Here is a 23,808-nt window from a genome sequence, read left to right on the forward strand (position 1 = left end):
GACATACATGTTCAGGGTTAAAAAAACATTTTTGGGGGAACACTTGATTTCATGTGCACGGGGAATGTCACAATAAACTCGGCGCATCACAGTGGTTAAGGGGACATCTATGCTCAAATCCAAAAAATTTCGAAAATTTACTAAAATTTCTGAAAAATACTACAACGTTCTGGCAACACTGTGGTGCAAACCGTTTTATGTTATCTTGAAAAATAACGTAATTAGAGTCAAATTTCCCGCTGCAACTTTCGTGAATCCGGTTCTCGCGGCCTGGGTGCGCCGTGGGGTGTTGTGTCTTACGTTGTAGAAGTCTAATATTTCGTAATAGCGTGGAAAATAACGTGTTATGCATAAAACGAATATAAACTCACTCATTGGTAACAGTCTCGTGTGAGAGAGGGGTGGGCTTGCTGGCTAAGTCAGTCACTCTTTGTGTCCCTCAGCTGGTGGACCTATCATGGACGCGCTCTCACAATTTGTGCTATTTTTACTGCAAAATGACGTACAAAACGAAGATGAGGAAAACTATGAAAGCTGAAAGCATGCTAGCTGCCCGTAGATGCAGCCCGCTGCCCCCCCCCCCCCCCCACAATCCCACCCTCTGCCACCCCACATTTTCCACCTTCTACTCCAGGTCTTGCACCTGCTACTCCAAATCTAACTGGACTGGTACTTGAACAAAAAGGACAAGGATATGCAGAGACCAACGAGACGCACAACCAAACCAAGAAAGGCCCCTGAGGGGGCTGACCCCCAGCTATGGCGCAGGTGCCTACTAGTGCCACTCCAGTGCCACCTTGAGGACCCATATTTCTGACCAATTATATTAGGTTAGTATGTTTTAGTGTTATATTGTGATATTACTTCATAAATATTTGTACATATAAAACTGGTGGCAAATATATAATTTTTTTTTTTTTTTTAACTTTTTTTTTTTTTATTTATCAGGCGATCTGCATGGAACTTGCACACCTTACTGAATCCAAGCCTATCTACAGGGGTGCAAATTTTGAATGATATTGGTCAACATCAACCTCAGCTAAAGGTGGCTGAACTTTAACCTCCGTTTGTGCAGGTAAATATTTTACAATTTTATCTGATTTCAAAGACTTTATTTATTATTCAATTTACATGAAACTTGCACATTATATGTAGAGTTTATGCCTCTAAAACATTGTGGTGGCTTTTCTTTCTACGTAGATATATTGAATTTATAAATATTTATAAATATCATATTGTTGCATAGAATTTTTGGGAAATTTACAAAATCTGTGTTATTGCACTAAATACATCTGGGATAAAAATCCACCAGACAAATCTTTATTATATAGTAAGGTCATAGCAAAGTGTCATAGAACTGATTTCGGTTCACAATTGTGGGCTGTGAAATGATTTGACCATTGTTGAAAAATTGTCTAAAAAAACTTTTTTAATTTTTTTCTCCCTCTCTATTTAGGCTGCGATGCTGAAACTTGGCCCAGTTGCAGCACCTTTCACATGTATCAGGATAATAAATTTTCAATGCCCTACAACAACTTTTAAATTTTCATATAGCAAACCCCTTAAGGCACTTGTAGGTATATTGTAGGGTTCAAAACTTGGGTACAAGATGGATTCCTGAGGTGTTTGCCAGCTTGAAAAAAATTCCCAGCATTCCCCACGGTTGTGGGCAGGCTCATATTCAAGGTAGCAACCATTTTGTATGTATCCATATTGAGCTCCCAGTCTCTAGTTGGCCATGTTTTTGAGAAAACACTCTGATGTTTAAATACAGGGCATATTCCTTGAAGATGAGCATGCCAGGGATTTTGATAACTCAAATCTGGAAAAAGACCTAAGACAGGTGTCTGATACTAGTGATACGGATATTGAAGTGAATGATGTGGAACGTGTGTACAGTACACAGCTCTCACAGCCCTGCCATACCGGCCTAGGTCATCACCATCAGTGGAGCAACACAAATGATTTTTTGTATGTTCTACTGAACATTTAGCGCCAAATGCAATTTGTTCGGATTATCCGGGAATGCTTTAGAGTAGGGTTCGTTAGAGTGAGGATGCACTGTAATTGAATCACTAATATGCTCACAATACTTTTTGAGTATAGCGATGGATCACATTTTATTATATAAGTATATCACACTACACACTATTGAATAATATTACTCGAAAAAAAACAGAAAAAAAAATCAAAGACATTGAAATAATTAAGTAATAATATTTTTGTGGCAACTCCCGCCTGACAGCTCGGGTGGAGCTGACTGCCTCCGATGATTACTCTGTCAACGCCTCACTTTTGCCAGACTTCCTCGCCCTATTGTGGTCAAAATATGTCACAAATTATTTTCTATTTTTCCCATGATCAGGAAACACACATGAACACTTTTATAAGACGTGTTGCAGGCTAAAATCGCAAGAGAGCAGCCCAAGGGTTAACAAAAACCAACTAATAATATCAGGGGATTCGCGGCCTGATGAGGGTATCGACATCATAAAACCAAAACACGCTGAGTCCCTGATGAAGGTAATGCCATCATCAATTAATGCATTTTTAAAAATCCCATTTATTGTCCGAATATTATGGGACTGGTTTTAAATGTGTCCCTTTATATTGTGAACAGTTTGATAGCAAAATGAATGACATAGCATGAAAATTGAGGTTAGAAAGCTGAAAAGAGTACAGTTCATCCTCACTAACGAACCCCGTTCTAGCGAATTCCCAGAAGATCCGAACAAATTGAATTAGGTACTAAATGTTCAGTGTAACATACAAATGTTTGATTAAGCGAGGATTGTTCATCCAAGCAGTCACCGAGACCGAGCGTCGGAGGTGGCTGTCATCATCTATGATTCGCCAAAGTGTAAACAGTTATACAGTGTTTTATTATGCTTACCCATTGTTTCTAGGGATAAATGGTTGAAGGATGATAAAATGGTATCAAGGGTCATTGGTGAGAGTTGTTGTCATGGGGGCAAGTGGTGTCAGTAGTTAGGGTTTATTGTTAGGGGGGAGGCAGGTGGTGTAAGTTATTCTCATGGAAGGGAGGTTGTCAGTGGTGTAAGTTGTCAGGGAAGCTGGAGTAATAGTGGTGTCAGGGGAGGCTGGTTGTGTCAGTGGTGGAAGTTGTCAGGGAAGATGGGGTAACAGTGGTGTCAGGGGAGGCAGGTTGTGTCAGTGGAGAGCTCTGGCTCGAGTTATCATGTAAATGGCAATACGTGGCTGGCGCCTCCATGCTCCACCTTGATAGTTCACTCACTGTCTGCTTTTCACCAAATTAGCTGAGAAAATGTTACCATATCAGTTGTTTGCAACACAAAGCTCTATCATATTCCATAGTCAAAATGAACAATTTATAATAAATTGTGGTGTCAGTGGTGAGGATGTATTAGGGGGTGGAAAGGCGTCAGAGAAGGAGGGTGAGTAGATACGCCAGCTGACTGCTACAGCACGTGCCTGCCTCGATACTAAGCTCACTTGGTGCTTTTGACAAAATTAGGAGAGAAAATTTTACCATTTCAGTGGTTTGTAATGCATCGCTTTACCATATTCCGTAGTCAAAATGAAGAATTCATAATAAAGTGTGGGGTCAGTGGTGAGGGGATGTATTGGGGAGGGAGGGAGGGAGGGGTAAGGAGGCGGCTAGCCTCTATGCAGTCAACATTGGGTCGAGTTTCGTTGAGGTCTGGGTTCAAGGCCTGGTCTGAGGTCTGGCCTGAGGCCTGGTCTGAGGCCTGGCCTGAGGCCTGGTCTGGCCCAAGATCTGTCAGTCTGGCTGCCACCCTCCCCCCCCCACTCCTATACCGCCAACATGCTACAACCCCCCCCCCCCCCCCTCCCCTCCCGCACCTGACTACCAGCGGCCGGCGGCCCGCCAACCACCCCTACTCTTCAGTTTGTTGAGAAAATTATGTGATTTTGCTTTTTTGGATTCAATAATGCTCATATATGTAGAATTTTTAATCCAAATTGTTTGTAAGTGATTGTTCTATCAAATGCCATAGTGAAAATGAAGACTTCATAATAAATGAATTTTTATGAATATTTATGTAGACTGATACAGTTGGCTTATGGAAATCCTGGCCATTACATCATATTTGCAGCCACAAATAACAGTCACATAGTTTTGATTTTAATATGGAATTGTTTACAATTGATTGTTCTATCATGTGCCATGTTCAAAATGATAAATACATAATAAATAGATTTTCTGTGATTTTTTGTTTTGTTGATAGTGGATGTAGGACCTTTGTTATTTTCACATGAAGGGGAGGGACAGCCTGGGGCTGACGGGTAGAACGAATTCCGCAGTGAAACGAATCGGCCTCGCCTCGTTCGAGTGAGGTCACACTGTATAAACATTTGAGTGTGGTTTGTGCGCTCATGGCCAATGCTCAGCCTTCGTTGCAGTGTGTGCCAGGTCGCTTGCCAGCCCAGCAAAAGAGTTAATCTTCCTTGGAGATTTCAATTTACCGAGTCTAAGATGGAGAATGGCAAACACAAATATCATAGCAGGGAATGACCCGGGAAATAACCAACCACAGGTTAGAGAACTTTTGAGATTCTGTGACAAAATCTCGCTCAATCAACAGATTACAGAACCAACTAGGAACGAAAACACACTAGACTTGTTTTCTAGTGTGTTTTTGTTGTTTTCTAGTTTTCTAGACTTGTTTTCTAGTTCATCATTAGTTCACAAACAATGATGAACTAATCAGAGACATCACAATCTCAGATACTTCATACTCAGACCATAAGCTCATTGAAGTGCGAACTAGCATAAATAATGGTAGTAGGTCTAAGAGACCCAACAAGCGAGAAGGAATATTCAATCAATTCAATTTTAACAATAAGAGGATCGACTGGGAAAAAATAAATGTAGACCTTGCAACCATTCAATGGGAGACAGTCATAAACGACAAAACTCCCACACAGGGAATAGCTCAACTGACAGCTGAAGCTTACAAGGTCTGCTTGAAGCACGTGCCTGTGAGGAGGGGCAGAAAGAGGACCACTCTAGAAAGAGAACGCAGACAACTGTACAGGAGAAGGAAAAAAATAACGGAAATGCTTCGGCAGACACAACTATCACAAGCAAAAAAATAAGCCTAAGCAGGGAGATCGAAGAAATAGAACAAACGTTGAAGCGATCGTATGAGTCTGAGGAAATGGAATTGGAACAGAAAGCTATACAAGAGATAAGGAAAAATCCGAAATATTTTTTCACATACGCAAAATCAAAATCAAAAACCTCTACCAGTATTGGACCGTTAATTACAAATGAAGGTACGTACACAGAGGACAACAAAGAGATTAGTGAACTTCTAAGAAGCCAGTATGAGGCTATGTTTAGCACACCAATAAACATGAAAGTTGATGACCCAGACAGCTTCTTTATGAATGACATTCAAGCTGCAGATAATATAACGGATATTACCACAAACTCGGAAAACTTTGAAAGAGAAATTGACAATATGCCTATGCACTCAGCTCCTGGGCCTGACTCATGGAATTCAATATTCATAAAGAAATGTAAAGTACCAGTAGCGAGAGCACTCAGCGTAATTTGGAGAAAGAGCCTGGATACAGGGGAGATACCAGCAGCACTTAAATCTGCAGATATAGCTCCGTTGCACAAGTGGGGGAGTAAAGCCTTGGCAAAAAATTATAGGCCAGTTGCACTAACATCACACATAATAAAAGTGTTTAAAACGTTTGTATATAGGGTAATAACACCACAAACAGTATTGTTGGGGGTGAAACTTTAGTGCGTCTGACCTTGAATGTGTGAAGGAAGCAGCCGCCACCTGACTGTGTGTAGCGACGTCTCTTAGTGCCTGAACTAACTATATCAACTTAGTTGTACAGTTGTGGTGAACAAAACATGTAGATACTTACATATAACATCTGTATATAGTGAATAAAAGCAAAAACAGTATTGTGGGAGGAGAATGTGGGTGAGGGAGGGAGGAAGTAGCAGCCAGAGGCAGGCTGCCACTGGTTGCCACTGGTTGCCACTGGCACTCAGCATGCCAACTTAGTGGTTCGTTATGGTGAACACGAATGTAGATACTTATATGTAACACCTGTATATAGTGAATAAAAGCAAAAACAGTATGGTGGGAGGAGAATGTGGGCGAGTGAGTGGCTGGCTGGTGTGTGGCGGTCACTCCTCATTGCTTTTTGACTCATATTAGCAACTTAATGGTACGTTATGGTGAACAAAACATGCAGATATTTATATATAACCTGTGTATATAGTGTAATAGTCGACAAAGTATTTGTTCACTGTTTGATGAACATAATAATTGAATCAACAATATGCACACTATATTTTTGAGTACAACGATGATTCACTCATTTTATTATATAAATATATCACACTACACACTATTGAATAATATTACAGCAAAAATACTATGAAAAATCAATCAGAGACATTGAAATAATTAGGTAATTATGTCTTTGTGGCCACTCCTGCCTGACAGCTGGCGAGCAACAGATCGCTTAGGACGCACGCTGAGTCAGCGCCTGTTTTTTGCCAGACTTCCCCGCCCTATAGCGGGCAATATATGCCACTTACGATTTTTTTATTATTTTTCCCATGATCAGAGAACACAAATTAACAGGTTTAAAAGAAAAAATAATTTTTTTTTGTATGCGCCTGTGGGTGACAAATGCTAAATAGCTTGGAGTTAAACAAGGGGTTAAACATAATACAGGGTACATAACACAATCAAATTTGCCCATAGTAGGTAAGCACCATGTAAAGAATTTGGGAATAATGATGTCTAACGACCTAATGACCTGCCCGAAACGCTTTGCGTAATAGTGGCTTTAGGCATTGTATGTACTAGCTCTATCTATAAAGCCAACAAACTTTGTAAAATCTCTTTATGTATGTACCTTTGCCTAAATAAAAATTATTATTATTATTATTATTATTATTATAATGTTTAGGGAGCATAACCAAGCAAATATTGCGTCAGCCAGAAAAATGATGGATTACGAGAACTTTCAAATCCAGGGATCCCATCACAATGGTTGTGCTCTTCAAATCACTTGTGTTGTCGCATCATGAGTACTGCTCAGTACTCACTTTACCCTTCAGATCGGGAGAGATTGCAGAAATAGAGGGAGTACAGAGAACATATATGGCATACATAGACCCGATAAAGCACCTAAATTATTGGGATCGTCTCAAAGCCCTCCAAATGTACTCACTAGAAAGTCGACGAGAGAGATATCAAATAATATACATATGGAAAATACTAGAGGGCCAGGTTCCAAATCTACACTGTAAAATAACAACATACTGGAGTGAATGATACGAAAGAAAATGCACAATAAAACTAGTGAAGAGCAGGGGTGCTATAGGCACAGAGAACACTGTATAAACGTCAGTGGTCCGCGGTTGTTCAACATTCTCCCGGCAAGCATAAGAAATATTGCTGGGACAACCGTGGACATCTTCAGGAGAAAACTAGATAAGTTTCTCCAAGGAGTGCTGGACCAACCTGGCTGTGGTGGGTATGTGGGCTGCTCCAAGCAACAGCCTGGTGGACCAAACTCTCACAAGTCAGAGTTTGAGGAGTAGAGAGTACTCCTCAAGTACTTCCAGTAGAGTAGAAGTAGGAGTAGAACAACTCCCAGAACCCCATCAAGCAGGTAAACCGCCTCTAGATACAATGAAGGTAAGCCTTAGGCTACACAATGAAACTTGTAAAAGCAACTGTATTGCTGCTGCCTCTAATATCAACTGGGAGTTTGAAATAAGTGACATACTGAATATCAACCTTGCAGTGCAAACATTTCTTCACAAAACTTTTAGCCTTGCCTTAAGGCTACCTTGAGGTGTTTTCTGGGCTTAGCGTCCCCGCTGCCCGGTCGTCGACCAGGCCTCCTCGTTGCTGTATTGGTCAACCAGGCTGTTGAATGCGGCTACTCGCAGCCTGACGTATAAATCACAGCCTGGTTAATCAGGTATCATTTGGAGGTGCTTATTGAGTTCTCTCTTGAACATTGTGAGGGGTCGGCCAGTTATGCCTCTTATATTTAGTGGAAGCGTGTTGAACAGTATCAGGCCTCTGATGTTGACAGAGTTCTCTCAGAGTACCTATTGAACCTCTGCTCTTCAACGGGGGTATTCTGCACATGCTGCCATACCTTCCGGTCTCAAATGATATTATTTCTGTGTGCAGATTTGGGACCAGCCCCTCTACTATTTTCCACGAGTAAATTACAGTAGTTGCATGTCTCTGCACCTTTTCCAGTTTGTTGATGTGCTGCTTAAGATATGGGCACCATACAACCACTGCATATTCCAGTTTTGGTCTGACAATAGTTGTGAATAATTTCTTTAGTATTTTGCCATCCATGTATTTAAAAGCAATTCTGAAGTTAGAAAGTGTAGCATTGGCTCTTCACACAATGTTCTTTATGTGGTCCTCAGGTGATAGCTTTTTATCTAGAACCACTTCTAGATCTCTTTCTTTATCCGAATTCTTTAAAGATTTCTCACATTTCATAGAGGTGTCTGAATATAAAGTGAAAAAAATGCCAAAGGAGCTAAGTAAGAACAAAGCATTTGGTCCAGATGGAGTTTCACCATGGGTTTTGAGAGAATGTGCACTTGAGCTCAGCATTCCACTTAACAGATTTTTTCAGGCATCCCCGTGAACAGGAGTCCTAGCAGATGTGTGGAAAAAGGCTAACACAGAACAAATGTTTGCACTACAAGGTTGATATTCACTGTACTACCTATTTCAGATTCCCTGTTGATATTAGAGGCAGCAGCAATCTACAACAGTGGCAGCAGGGAAGATCCCATCAAATATAGACCTGTATCATTAACAAGTGTTACTGTATAGTGAAAATTTTGGAAAAAAACAGCGTTGAATGTAATGAAACGCCATTTTCTGGGTGAGACCCGGAGGCTCCCCGGAGCATTACCAGGCTGATATGCTAATGTCAGACTTTGGCATCAGTCATGTGTATGGAGTTCAAGGGCCTACCGGGGACCACGGCCAGAACCTGGCCCCCTCAGAGAGGCAAGGGGAGCAATGGCCTATAGAATGGCTTATGCATCGTTAACGATGCATAAGTAACAAGGCTCCATTAAGGAACATATAATCTCTTCCCACAACCAGACCATCACCAGAGAAGTCTTATAAAAAAACACGGAAATCATCGATAGATACAGCGATAGCAGGCGGCTTGATATCTGTGCGGCACTACACATTAAGAAGTCGATACCAGCAATCAACAGCCAATTAATGCACAACTATATTCTACCCACTTCAAGACTCCACACCAATAAAGAAGCATCAAGAAATATGGGCCAATAGGCCCATTGCAGTTACTTACATTCTTCCTTTTAACTTACAAAATATTATACCCATTGTTTCGTGTTCTGTCTTGTGTTGAAAATTAGAGGCAGTTGATAGTGGTAAGGATTGCGATGTTGTATACCTTGACTTTAGCAAAGCTTTTGATACAGTGCCACATGAAAGACTGATTAAAAAAATAGAGTCTCATGGTATTGGGGGTGCTATATTAAGCTGGATTAGGGCATGGCTATACCAAAGGAAACAGAGAGTTAGTATAAATGGAATCAAGTCAGAGTGGGAAAATGTTGTAAGTGGAGTGCCTCAAGGCTCTGTCCTGGGACCTCTGTTGTTTATAATATATATAAATGATTTAGATTCAGGTTTGAGTAGCAACATTTGCAAATTTGCCGATGATACGAAAATCGGTAGGGAAATTAATTCGGAGGAGGACTCACTATCACTTCAAGTTGATCTAGATAGGGTTTTGAAATGGTCAAAGGATTGGCAGATGCAGTTTAATGCTGATAAATGTAAAGTTCTGAGGTTAGGTAATGATGATAGAGTTACAAGATACGAGCTAGATGGTGTTGTGATTGCGAAGTCGGATTGCGAAAGGGATCTGGGAGTTATGATTAGTAAGAATTTAAAACAAAAGGATCAATGCATAAATGTTCGTAATAAGGCAAATCGGACACTTGGATTTATTAATCGCAGCGTTAGTAACAAGACACCTGGTGTGGTTCTCAAGCTATATCTTGCTCTAGTTAGGCCCCATTTAGATTATGCAGTTCAGTTTTGGTCGCCATATTATAGAATGGATATAAATTCACTTGAACGTGTCCAGCGTAGGATGACTAAGTTAATTCCCCAAATTAGAAATCTTTCATATGAAGAAAGATTAACAAAGCTTAAGTTGCATTCACTGGAAAGGCGAAGAGTTAGGGGTGACATGATAGAGGTTTACAAGTGGATGAATGGACATAACCGGGGGGATATTAATAGGGTATTAAAAGTATCAACACAGGACAGAACACGAAACAATGGGTATAAATTGGATAAGTTTAGATTTAGGAAAGACTTGGGTAAATACTGGTTCAGTAACAGGGTTGTTGATTTGTGGAACCAATTGCCGCGTAACATTGTGGAGGTGGGGTCCCTTGATTGTTTCAAGCACGGGTTGGACAAGTATATGAGTGGGATTGGGTGGTTATAGAATAGGAGCTGCCTCGTATGGGCCAATAGGCCTTCTGCAGTTACCTTTGTTCTTATGTTCTTAATTTGTTTTCACCTCATCCAAAACTGTTGTAACATCACCTCACCCAAATGCAGGTATAAAATCAAAGCTGTTTAACCCTTACACTGCTCAGGGGTCCTGGGGACATTTACACCCCTGTGCGCAAGAAAAAAAAAATTCAAATTTTTTTTTTCGTCTTCTAGACATGTTAATTTGTGTCCCCTGAGCACGGGAAAAATAAAAAAAAATCGTAGGTGACATATTTTGGGTGTAATTGACCGAGGAAGTCTGGCAAAAAGTGGGCGTTGACAGAGCGGTCCTCAGACCCGGTCAGCGTCACCCGCGCTGACAGGTGGGAGTTGCCACAAAGATATTATTACCTAATTGTTTCAATGTCTTCGATTGATTTTTTCTTAGTTTTTTTGCAGTAATATTATTCAGTAGTGTGTATTGTAATATATTTATATAATAAAAGTGGTGAATAATCACTATACTCAAAAGTATGATGTGCATATTAGTGATTCAATTATTATGTTTATAAAACAATAAACAAATAGTTTTGCTGCTATTACACTCTATACACAGGTTATATATAAGTATCTGCATGTTTTGGTCACCATAACGAACCACTGAGTTGGTATTGAGAGTCGAAAAGCAACGAAGAGTTACCACCACACACCAGCCAGCCACTCGCTGCCACTCCCTCAATATATGTATGTATATATTTTGTTCACCACAACTGTACAGCTAAGCTGATATAGTTCAGGCACTAAGAGTCGTCGCTATACACAGATGGCGGCTGGCGGCTCCCTCACTCATTCAAGGTCACATGCACTAAACTTTCTCCCCCAACAATACTGTTTGCAGTGTTATTACCCTATATACACATATTATATATAAGTATCTACATGTTTTATGCACCGTAACTATACACCTAAGCTTGTAGTGCGCCCAAAGAGCATAGTGGCCACCCTCTAAACAGCTAGACAAATCGTGCAGACGACGTCACCTACGTCACCCATATGGCTCCTCCCAGCATAATCCTTTTGCTGTTATTACACTAATACACACATTATATATAAGTATCTACATTTGTGTTCACCATAGAGAACCACTGACCTGGTATGATGAATGCAAACAATAACAGGTAGCCACACAGTCAGTAAACGATGCTGTCTCCCTCCGTCTCTCAGCATCACTCCTCCCACAGCGCTAATTATTACAACATTCCTGCTATTATCACAACCCTGGTTATTTATATCACAGTCAGGGGTCATTATTAATCTTACTTTTTCGGTCATATTTAATAATATATGTCTACAGGAAAGAATGCTACCAAAATATACTAATATATATATATATATATATATATATATATATATATGTATATATATATATATATATATATATATATATATATATATATATATATATTAGTATATTTTGGTAGCATTCTTTCCTGTAGACATATATTATTAAATATGACCGAAAAAGTAAGATTAATAATTCTAACACGAATTTTCTCAATATTTCTTATGTTTCTTTTCACTGTCGATGGTAATTGAAAAATCAGTTCTCCAAAATTCATTTTTATTTCTAGTCTGACGCCACACTTGAACGCGTTTCGTAATAACTTATTACATTTTCAAAGACTTTAGTTTACACACACACAACTATAACCTGCAAACACTAAACAGATTTCTTACTATGCTATAATTCAAATGGCTTTTCATTTTATATACCTGCATTTGGGTGAGGTGATATGTTACAACAGTTTTGGATGAGGTGAAAACAAACTTTCAACACAAGATAGAACACGAAATATTGGGTAAAGTTAAAGGGGAAGAATGGAAGTAAATGCAAAGGGCCTATTGGCCCATATTTCTTGATGCTTCTATATTGGTGCGGAGTCTTGAAGTGGGTAGAATATAGTTGTGCATTAATTGGCTGTTGATTGCTGGTGTTGACTTCTTAATGTGTAGTGCCTCGCAGATATCAAGCTGCCTGCTATCGGTGTATCTATCGATGATTTCCGTGTTTTTTGTTAAGACTTCTCTGGTGATGGTATGGTTGTGGGAAGAGATTATATGTTCCTTAATGGAGCCCTGTTGCTTATGTATCGTTAATCGCCTGGAAAGAGATGTTGTTGTCTTGCCTATATACTGAGTTCTTTGAGGCTTACAGTCCCCAAGTGGGCATTTGAAGGCATAGACGACATTGGTCTCTTTCAAATCGTTCTGCTTTGTGTCTGGAGAGTTTCTCATGAGTAGGATGGCAGTTTTCTTGGTTTTATAGTAAATCGTCAATTGTATCTTCTGATTTTTGTCTGTAGGGATAACGTTTCTATTAACAATATCTTTCAGGACCCTTTCCTGCGTTTTATGAGCTGTGGAAAAGAAGTTCCTGTAAAAAAGTCTAATAGGGGGTACAGGTGTTGTGTTAGTTGTCTCTTCAGAGGTTGCATGGCGTTTCACCTTCCTTCTTATGATGTCTTCAACGAAACCATTGGAGAAGCCGTTGTTGACTAGGACCTGCCTTACCCTATAAAGTTCTTCATCGACTTGCTTCCATCCTGAGCTGTGGCTGAGAGCACGGTCGACATAAGCGTTAACAACACTCCTCTTGTACCTGTCTGGGCAGTCACTATTGGCATTGAGGCACATTCCTATGTTTGTTTCTCTAGTGTAGACTGCAGTGTGGAAACCTCCGCTCCTTTCCATGACTGTTACATCTAGAAAGGGCAGCTTCCCATCCTTCTCCATCTCGTAGGTGAAACGCAACACAGAATTTCGCTCAAATGGCTCCTCCAGCTCCTGCAGATGTCTGACCTCGGGTACCTGAGTAAAAATGTCGTCAACATACCTGCAGTATATGGCCGGTTTCAAGTTCATGTCGACTAAGACCTTTTGTTCGATGGTACCCATGTAGAAGTTTGCAAACAGAACACCTAGGGGAGAACCCACAGCGACCCCATCTACTTGCTTATACATGTGCCCATCCAGGCTCAAGAAGGGTGCCTCTTTAGTACAAGCTTGGAGTAGTTTCCTTAGAATGTTTTCTGGTATGTCAAGAGGAGTACAGGCCAGATCACGATACACACTGCCCGCTATCTATCTATATATATATATATATATATATATATATATATATATATATATATATAATATACAGTGGCACCTCAACATACGATTGCCCCTACTTGCGATAATTTCGAGTTACGATGTAAATTTCATAAAAAAATGCGACTCGACATCCGATGGTGTCGTCGACTTACGATATTTGTTGGTACACGTTCTGGTCGACTGAGCGATTGGTTCCCAGTCACGCGGCCAACCTGCCTCAGTTTACTACAGCTGCTCGCTTAGTGATGATCGCGCCTATAAGAAATTCCGCTTTTGTGGTGATTTTTTGCATTTTGAACATTAAAGTAATTATTATATACCTTGCCATGAGTCCCAGGAAAGTCAGTGGTAAGGCTCAACATATGAAAACCCATGTAAGGATGAGCATATAGCAGATACAAGAGTACAGAATGTCTCTTCCTCAACAATTAAGAAAATGTGTGCAGCATGGGAAGAATTGCAAACCTTTGCTGAAACGACTCGCCCAAATCAAGCTGCAGTTGGTCGTTGCCTTAACCTACTCAATGACACTGATGCATCATTACAGACAAATGTTAAAATTAAGGGAACAACAAATGCCTCTTGACAAATTTGTAGTGAGACAAACAAGCACTGAATCATAACCAGATTCTAGTGGTATTCAGGCAAAACGTAGGAAAGAGAGTACCCCAGAGAAAACATCACTGCCTGATGTGATAATGGAAGGGGACTCCCCTTCCAAACAGTAACAACTCTCTTCCTCCCCCCTCATCACCATCTTCCCTATGCTATCAAGAGCCCTCCATAAAGGTAAGAGAAACTTTGGTACTGTATTGTAGTTAGAAAAAAACATTGTATTCAGTATAAAATGTATTTGTATGTTAATATTTTGGAGGGTGGGGAATGGATTAATTCAATTCCCTTTATTTCTTATGGGAAAAATCGCTTCGACTTTCGATATTTCAACTTACGATCCGTCTCTGGGAACGGATTAGCATCGGAAGTCGAGGCCCCATTGTGTGTATATATATATATATATATATATATATATATATAGAAAGTTTGTGAGGGTACCACCTCTGGTGCCAATGTGGGGACCCATAGCCTCGGAGAAGAAAATAAAAAGTATTCAGAGGAGACCTTGTGGTTTCTCACTGAACACTAATATTATCTTCTCCTACCACCCCCATTCTTTTGTATGTACACATATATATTTACTTTATTTGAACTTTGTTACAAAAAAGGAGTTACATATGGGTTACAAAGATGGTTATCATAGGTTGTCGAGTTCCTCCAGCTCCTCAGATGGCGGGCAGGAACCCTGGATGCAGTGCGCATTTCCCCTCTGTATCGCCACACTGAGGCGCTGGAAAAGAAAGCTTGCAGCTCTTGGGTCCCTTGTCGTTTCAATGAGCCTAGAACCCAGTTCCTTCAAAAAACTGGTAGCACTTTTACCCCAGGTGCCAAGTGTCTCAGAAGCAATGGGGACAAAATTGTAGTGGTGATCCAGTTCTCTATACTTACGGGATTTGGCTGCTTCCCTGTGGGTGGCAGCGCCACCTGGTTGTGCAACACTGAGGTTAATGTAGGTGCTAGCCAGGGTTGATACGCACGTGTAGTCCCATACCAACTGCTTGCCATTCTTCCAGGAGTTCACTGTGATACCATCCGGGCGACCAATAAGAGCATCAGAGTTACGGGGCGTTAGGTAACGGGGCTCTCTTTCAGCTGGGCATCCAGCTGTGGTGAGGCTCCTCTTGATGATGTCGTTAACTTCACTGTGCCTCGAGTGCCATCCCCCTGTGCTTTGGCAGAGTAGGCCATGGTGGCCGTACCTGTCAGCCACCACCTCGCCGCAAATACACCTATATCTGGTGTGGATTGGGGCAGCAAAGCGGAGGGCCACAGCAATTCGGAGGGCATGTGGTGTGAGACGCGTGCCAGTTGCCGACATTGGGGTTGCTAACAGGAAATCCCCTGCATGTGGTGCTGCTACTGCTGTGAGGCGAGCAATGTCGTGTTGTGTTGTTGCAGCACCCAGGCACTCTGCAGCAACTTGGTCTACAATGGGGCCATCCCAGCTGGATTGCTTGTGGGCTTTTGGGGATGGTGGTTGAGGTGATTGGCCTGCACGAGAGGCCCACTCTGTGGCACAGCGTGTAAAATTGGGATCATGTACACCTGCCAGCTGAAGTAAGTGGGCAGGTAGAATTTCCTTCACAAGGTCGTCGGATGCTGATAAGGACAGGAAGGCTGGAACAGCGATTTGCGTTGCTGTTCGAACTCCGAGGCCCCCAAGTCTTACGGGAAGAGAGGCTTGTTTCCACTGTAGGTCATCGAGAGGTTAAGGGCTTTTTCTAGCATTGATTTCAGTAACCGGTCATACTCACTTAGTTTTTGGCTACTGTAAGATGGTGAACACCTCAGAAAGTAGGTTAAGCTGGGGAGGGACAGACATCTGGTGATGAGGTAGAGTGCATCATGAGCATCAATATCCTCAATCCTCCCATTCATCCTCTTAAGGTCGGCGATTTTCTTATCAAGGACCTCATCGATGGCTTTCAACCCCAGGGGAGCTCCTAGGAGTGTGCTGTCTTCAGGTTTAGTTTTATGGATATTTGGCAGAAGACCCTCTATTCTCTCTACGATGCCCTGGTTGGAACATATTATTTCACATTTAGAAGGGTTCAGGGTGAGGCCTAAAACTGCACCTTGCTCCTGGATTTTTCTGATGTCCTCCAGGAGGAAGTCTTGGGAACCAGCTAGGGTACCATCATCCAAGAACCAGATGTTAAGCTCGCTGGACAGGACCTCTGTGACTTGTTTGATGACTAAGCAGAAAAGGAGAGGAGCAAGAGGGTCACCCTGTTGGACGCCTTCTCGCGAGTCAATTTCATGTTCGCCAAAAAGTAGCTTAAGATCCATACTGTAGCATGAATGTACAAAAGGGTAGAGGGAAGTGAAATGACTATGAACCGCATGGAGTACAGCATCCCTCCACACCAAATTGAAGGCATTTTTGAAATCTAGCTTGATAAGGGCCTTTTCGTCTGTGATGTTGGCGATGAAGGCTCGAGCTGCATGGGCTGCCGCCTCACACCCTTGTGGAATGCCAAACCCAAGCTGTTTTGGCTTCAGCATGTTGGCTGCTGCATCACTAACTGTTTTTGCAGCTGCCTTTGCGACGAGACGCCGGAGAGAATTGCCCACAGCTATTGGCCTGATCCCTCCATCCTTTTTCTTTAGAGCACAGAGAGATGATCCAAAAAAGATAGGTCTTATGGACGCTGGTATGTTGCCAGCTAGACATGTGTTGGTGAATCTGGTTAGTTCCACCAAGAGGTTCTTTGCAATGTCACCCAGTGCAGGGTTGAGCATTTGCTTGAGGTGGTTGGGTTTTAGTCCTGTGAACCCACCTGCTGATCCTGTAGGGAAGGACATGGCTGCTTTATGGACCACAGATTCAGCCACCCATAGAGGTTCTGCTCTGGTAGCCCCCACTTGTACAATGTCGTCCTCACGCGGAGCCCTGGGTGGGTGTTTCTCCCTTAGGGCTTGAGCTGTTGCGGCATCTCTGTCGGCAATTGAGTCCTCACTGGTGATGACTCGTATTGCGCCAATAGTGTTTCCTTCTTCTATTTTCTTGGTGACTGATGTTCTGATTTTTGATGTCTCGGATATGCCACTGTTGCTCTTCCTGCCGTGGGTGTTTCTCGCGCGAGTGGGAAGGCGCACCTGGTTGTCCTCCCTGGGAAAATCATTTATAGCTTTGATGACTGAGGCAGCTAAGGTCTTGTCTCTCCTTGCAGGGGTGGCTAGACATATGTTGCCAAACATTAGGAGGTTGTGCCATGCTTGAGTCGTTCCAGGAGAGTCGTTGACCTTTCTCAGGAGGGCAGATAATTTGGCTGCTGCATGGGGGCGGGCTGCTTTAGGGATGTGCTGCAAGGTTCTGGCCGATGTTGCTTTGATAGCTTCTAATTAATTTTCTGTGGGAATGAAGGTCTGGGAGGTGTTTTGCCTTACGGGCTGTGTGGGCTGTTGATTGGTGTTCTCCCTGGGAGGGCGCTCAGAACCCAAACACCTGGCTCTGTTGTGGTAATGAATGCGCACATTATCATCCCTCAACCGGATATAGCATACCCTGTCACACGTCTGACATCTACCGTGTCTACCCCTGCTTGATGGCTCATCTTGGCTTGGAGAAGCGTGGCTGTCTGTTGAGGGCTGCGACATGGGCGGGCGCAGGGCGGGAGGGTGGAGACTGGAGGGTGGGCGGCGGTTGGAGGCTGAGGGGATGATCAGCTGGCTGTGGCACTTACTACTCAGATGAGTGGTAATACATATACCACCTCTATACAAAGTGTGGGTATACACCCACTACACAATATGTGGGTATACATTGGGTGGGTGGGTGGCGTAGACACACATGGGAGCCTCCCGGCTTCTATGGGCGGGTGGCAAGGTGGCCTCGTGGGTGGGGAGGCGACGTGGTGGGGTGAGGAAGTAGGGGGAGAGCAGGTACTTCCCGGCCTGGGCGCTGGGTGGAGGCGGGGGTCAGGGCGACACTAACACTGGTATAATTCCTCCGTATATCACTGCCGTATAACACTGGTATAATTCCCCCGTATATCACTGCCATATAACACTGGTATAATTACCCCGTATAACACTGGTATAATTCCCCCGTATAACGCTGGTATAATTCCCCCGTATATCACTGCACAATAATGAATGAATCACACACTTGTAATCTGACTCACTGCAGGTGTGATGTACTAACAGTATAATAGATATGTTGCGCCAATTATCGCTGACAACGTAAGTTGTTCAACAAAACTTTCAAAAAAGAAAAACACAAAACACTATTTGGCACACGCGTAACCCCCACCTCTCTCTCCTGACCACACAACACCCCTCACTCACCCCCCACCTCCCCTCACTATGGGAGGCCTGCAGGGTCCATCCTGGCCCCTCACTCCAGCCTCCATGACTCCACACTGCCAACCCACCTGTTTTGATAAGTTTTCACATAGATGGTACACAGTAGGCACTTTCGGTCACTTCCACGTCTGCTTGGTGTATCCACGGTGAATATGGTTGAGTCTTGGTACGGTGAGGCCAAGATGTCTCAGGGTAATGGCTGAGAAGGCAGCAGCTCCTCCGCCACACGTCCGTCCCCTAGGCCTCGCCCTCTATATATATATATATGTCGTACCTAGTAGCCAGAACGCACTTCTCAGCCTACTATGCAAGGCCGGATTTGCCTAATAAGCCAAGTTTTCCTGAATTAATACATTTGCTCTAATTTTTTTCTTATGAAATGATAAAGCTACCCATTTCATTAAATATGAGGTCAATTTTTTTTTATTGGAGTTAAAATTAACGTAGATATATGACCGAACCTAACCAACCCTACCTAACCTAACCTAACTTATCTCTATAGGTTAGGTTAGGTTAGGTAGCCGAAAAAGTTAGGTTAGGTTAGGTTAGGTAGGTTAGGTAGTCGAAAAACAATTAATTCATGAAAACTTGGCTTATTAGGCAAATCGGGCCTTGCATAGTTGGCTGAGAAGTACGTTCTGGCTATTAGGTACGACATATATATATATATATATATATATATATATATATATATATATATATATATATATATATATATATATATATATATACTGTACTTTATAAATCAAATAGATAAGATTTGGTGGTCTTATCACCACCAAATCGACTAAGCCCAGATTTGTGTGAGACCAATAGTCAATTTATCCATCATGGTTATGTTTGGTGAAGAGTATCACTCAATCTCAACAGTCCTGTAACGTAATTGTGTGTTCCCATAGTAAGTGTAAAATAATCCAGAGTTGTTCAATAAAACCCATGTGTTAAGATGTAACCCACAGTGTACTTATTGTCCAACTTAGACTAAGAATACTTGGTCCTTCCCCCATTATCACATACGATACATACATTTCCTTCCATTATTCATAATAAAGTAAGGACGGGTTTTGTTAGTCTGTACTCTTGGGTACGTCTTACAAGCAGCCCTGCTGCTGCAGTATGTTACCAAAATATATTATCCCATACTCTGCAATATGATTATAAAAAATATTGGCCTTGCTGTGAATGTGTTAATCTGTCAGTAATATTAACCCTGCTCTGAAATAGCTAATGTAAAGAATGTATAAAAATATTATGTAATTTGTATTAGTAAATAAAGTACTGTAATATTAGTTTTTGTTGTAAATACATCAAGCATAACTAAATATTCTTTTCCACAGGATAACAAGCCAGAGGAATGTTCAGTGTGTTTTAACGATTATGACGACAATCGGCTACGACCTCGCACACTGCCATGTGGCCACACATTCTGCTGCCAGTGTATTGACAATGCTATCAAGAATGGTCAGCTGACCTGCCCCAGCTGCCGTGCCGAGCACGCTGCCACAGCCTCTACTCAGTTCCCAATTAGCTATGCTGTGGAGGCTTTAGTTAGGAAACTCAAAAATATCCAGCTAACAACTGAGGAAGTAGTGCCAGCAAAACCTTATGAAGGTCCCGCCAGAGGCATCAGTAAGACATTACGTTCCTTGGTGCAGGAGCAGATGAGCAGCATCAGCCACCTCATTATTAGCTGTGAAGAGGTACTGTCCCAGCTGGGGAAGTACCGGGGGCAGCTGGGGGACTGGAAGACTCATCACCTCCAGCTCCAAGACAGACTCTATGCTCTGGTAGAGCAGAATAAGTCAGCAATGAAACTCTTGGAACTGGAGGATACCAGTGTGGTGGCTATGACAACACAAGGAGAGGAAGGGAATACTCAGCTGCAGGCCATGTTGGGGAGCCTCAACACAGTCAACACAGCACAGGAAGTATTCATGACCATCAATGAAGTTGACCAATGCAACATGGAGGTAGAAAATTGGCTCCGGAAGTGCCAGGAACTCTTCCCAGATGTCAAGACTGTCCACACCTCAGTGAAGGTACGCTGCTGAAGGTCACATTGTTCTCACCCAACTGAGTGTAGTATTGCCTCTATAAACACTTTTGACATGGACACACATCAAGATGAGAGTAGACTTTATATATAGAAAACTTTTTGTTCTAACACCTGAAACATTTTTATTAATAAAGTCAACTGTCATCTTGGTGTTTCTCTACACTGTGGTCAGTGTAGAAAAACATTACTTATATTGTCAAATTACTTTACTCAGTCTGATGCTTCATTATAGTCCAGTTACTTTACTCAGCGCCTGATGCTTCATTATAGTCCAGTTACTTTACTCAGAGCCTAATGCTTCATTATAGTCCAGTTACTTTACTCAGAGCCTGATGCTTCATTATAGTCCAGGTTCCGCCATTAATGTTTGTGTTGGTAATGACAGGTGCAGGAGACCATCAGGGAGGCCCTGGAGATGACGACCACAGAGACAGGTGCCACAGCTGACCCCGTACACCTGGGAGACTCAGCCTCCAGCATCATGAATAAAGTTCAGGAAATCACTGGAGAGATCCACCAGAAGCAATTAACAGTAAGTTTCTGATTTCCTCTCATAGGTCATATCACAAGATATTGAGTTGCGTTTTTGAGGAGAGGAAGCCTGTTCTTAGGTTTATCGAGGTTCCCCAAGATCAACTACTGACTTTCCTTAACATGCAATCTAAAATAGTTGTCTAACTCCTGGATAAATATGTTCTGGTAGGTGAACAGGAACATCAGGTGAAAGGAAACATGGGATCCATTTCTGGCCTGCATGGTGATTGAACCCGTGATCCTCTATTGAACCCGGGATCCTGGCCCCTCACAGAGGCACAGAGAGCGGGTGACACTCCACCAACCTACCGGGAAAGCATCCAGGAGGACAGTGAACCAAAACAGACCACTGATGGGTTCGAAGAGACTGAAGCCTTGAAACTGCCAACAAACTCCCAAACAATGCCCGCACCAACCACCCTGCCAGTAGAGGGGGGCTGGAGCTACAGGTCCAGCACCAACCCCCTGCCAGTAGAGGGGGGGGGGGCTGGAGCTATAGGTTCGGCACCAACTCTCCTGCCAGTAGAGGGGGGCTGAAGCTACAGGTTCGGCACCAACCCCCTGCCAGAAGAGGGGGGCTGGAGCTACAGGTACAGCACCAACCCCCTGCCAGTAGAGGGGGGGCTGGAGCTACAGGTCCAGCACCATCCCCCTGCCAGTAGACGGGGGGCTGGAGCTACAGGTACAGCACCAACCCCCTGCCATTAGAGGGGGGCTGGAGCTACAGGTCCAGCACCATCCCCCTGCTAGTAGAGGGAAGCTGTAGCTATAGGTCCAGCACTAACCCCCTGCCAGTAGACGGGGCTGGAGGTACAGGTACAGCACCAACCCCCTGCCAGTAGAGGGGGGAGCTGGAGCTACACATCCAGCACCAACCTCCTACCAGTAGAGGGGGGCTGGAAACAGTTCTAGCACCCACCCCCTGCCAGCAGAGGGGGGCTGAAGCTACAGGTTCGGCACCAACTCTCCTGCCAGTAAACGGGGGCTGAAGCTACAGGATCAGCACAACCCACTGCCAGTAGAGGGGGGCTGAAGCTTCAGGTCCAGCACAAACCCCCTGCCAGTAGAGTGGGGCTGGAGCTACAAGTCCATCACCAACCCCCTGCCAGTTGAGGGGGGATGGAGCTACAAATCCAGCACCAACCCCCTGCCAATAGAGGGGGCTGGAGCTTCAGGTCCAGCACCAACCCCCTGCCTGTAGAGCGGGCTGGAGCTACAAGTCCAGCACCAACCTCCTGCAAGTAGAGGGGCTGTAGCTACAAGTCCAGCACCAACCCCCTGCCAGTAGAGGGGGGCTGGAGCTACAAATCCAGCACCAATCCCCTGCCAGTAGAGGGGGGAGCTGGAGCTACAGGTCCAGCAGCAACCCCTGCCAGTAGAGGGGGGCTGGAGCTACAGGTTCAGCACCAACCCCCTGCCAGTAGAGGGGAGCTGGAGCTACAGGTCCAGCAGCAATCCCTGCCAGTAGAGGGGGGCTGGAGCTACAGGTTCAGCACCAACCCCCTGCCAGTAGAGGGGGGAGCTGGAGCTACAGGTCCAGCAGCAACCCCTGCCAGAAGAGGGGGGCTGGAGCTTCAGGTTCAGCACCAACCCCCTGCCAGTAGAGGGGAGCTGGGTCTACAGATCCAAAACCAACCCCCTGCCAGTAGAGGGGGTGCTGGAGCTACAGGTCTGGCACCAACCCCCTGCCAGTCGAGTGGGGCTGGAGCTGCAAATCCAGCACCAACCCCCAGCCAGTAGAGGGGGCTGGAGCTTCAGGTCCAGCACCAACCCCTTGCCAGTAGAGGGGGCTGGAGCTTCAGGTCCATCACCAACCCCCTACCAGTAGAGGGGGGCTGGATCTTCAGGTCCAGCACCAACCCCCTGCCAGTAGAGGGAGGGCTGGAGCTACAGGTCCAGCACCAACCCCCTGCCAGTAGAGGGGGAGCCACGAGGGTTCCGTGCTTTTCACACTTTCACATGAAAGGCACGGAACGCTACATAAAGAGTGGCAAGCAGTATAATGAATTTGGAGGAAACTCTATAAATTTTTTGTACCAGACCGAAAGAGAATTCAAAAGGAGGAGCATGGAGAGTGTATGGAACTGGATGCCAGATCCACTTGCATTCCAGAATTACAGATACAATTACACACTGACAGGGAACTACAACTACGACAGGCAACTGCCCTACAACAATCAGTACTGGTCAGAACAAACTCATTATGTCCACGCATAATGGACTTGCCGAAAAAGTCTCACATTCAAACTATCACTAATAGAGTAACCTCATTCATCTTTGCCAACATACAAGGACTGAAAACAAGAACAAACAACAAAGTACAGTTCATAAATGGCCTCCTCATGGAGTCAAATGCAGTATTTGGAGCTTTCACAGAAACCCATGCAGGGGAATTCTTAGACAGTGAGATCTGGATTCCAGGATATAACCTATACAGGTGTGATAGGAAAATTAGGTCATATGGAGGAGTGAGTCTGTATATTAGGGAAGACCTTGTATGCTCGGAGCTCCTTAACGTTACAAATGAGGTGGTAGAGGTACTGGGATTAAAAATAGAGAAAATAAATTTAGCGATTATTCTAATATACAAACCGCCAGATGCAACGGCTTAGG

At 43.5% G+C, this 23,808-nt stretch overlaps 1 protein-coding gene across 1 annotated transcript in view; it reads left to right on the forward strand.

The window, feature by feature from the left end:
• LOC123752976 (tripartite motif-containing protein 5-like) overlaps nt 1-23,808 on the forward strand; it is a 224,299-nt gene that overhangs the window by 15,062 nt on the left and 185,429 nt on the right. Inside the window, exons 3-4 of the mRNA XM_069331407.1 lie at nt 19,943-20,644; nt 21,047-21,193. Of these exons, the coding sequence (XP_069187508.1) occupies nt 19,943-20,644; nt 21,047-21,193 (849 nt within the window). The remainder of the gene's footprint in view (nt 1-19,942; nt 20,645-21,046; nt 21,194-23,808) is intronic.

The sequence above is a fragment of the Procambarus clarkii genome, chromosome 26 (assembly GCF_040958095.1).
Source record: "Procambarus clarkii isolate CNS0578487 chromosome 26, FALCON_Pclarkii_2.0, whole genome shotgun sequence".
In the NCBI taxonomy this organism is placed as follows: domain Eukaryota; kingdom Metazoa; phylum Arthropoda; class Malacostraca; order Decapoda; family Cambaridae; genus Procambarus; species Procambarus clarkii.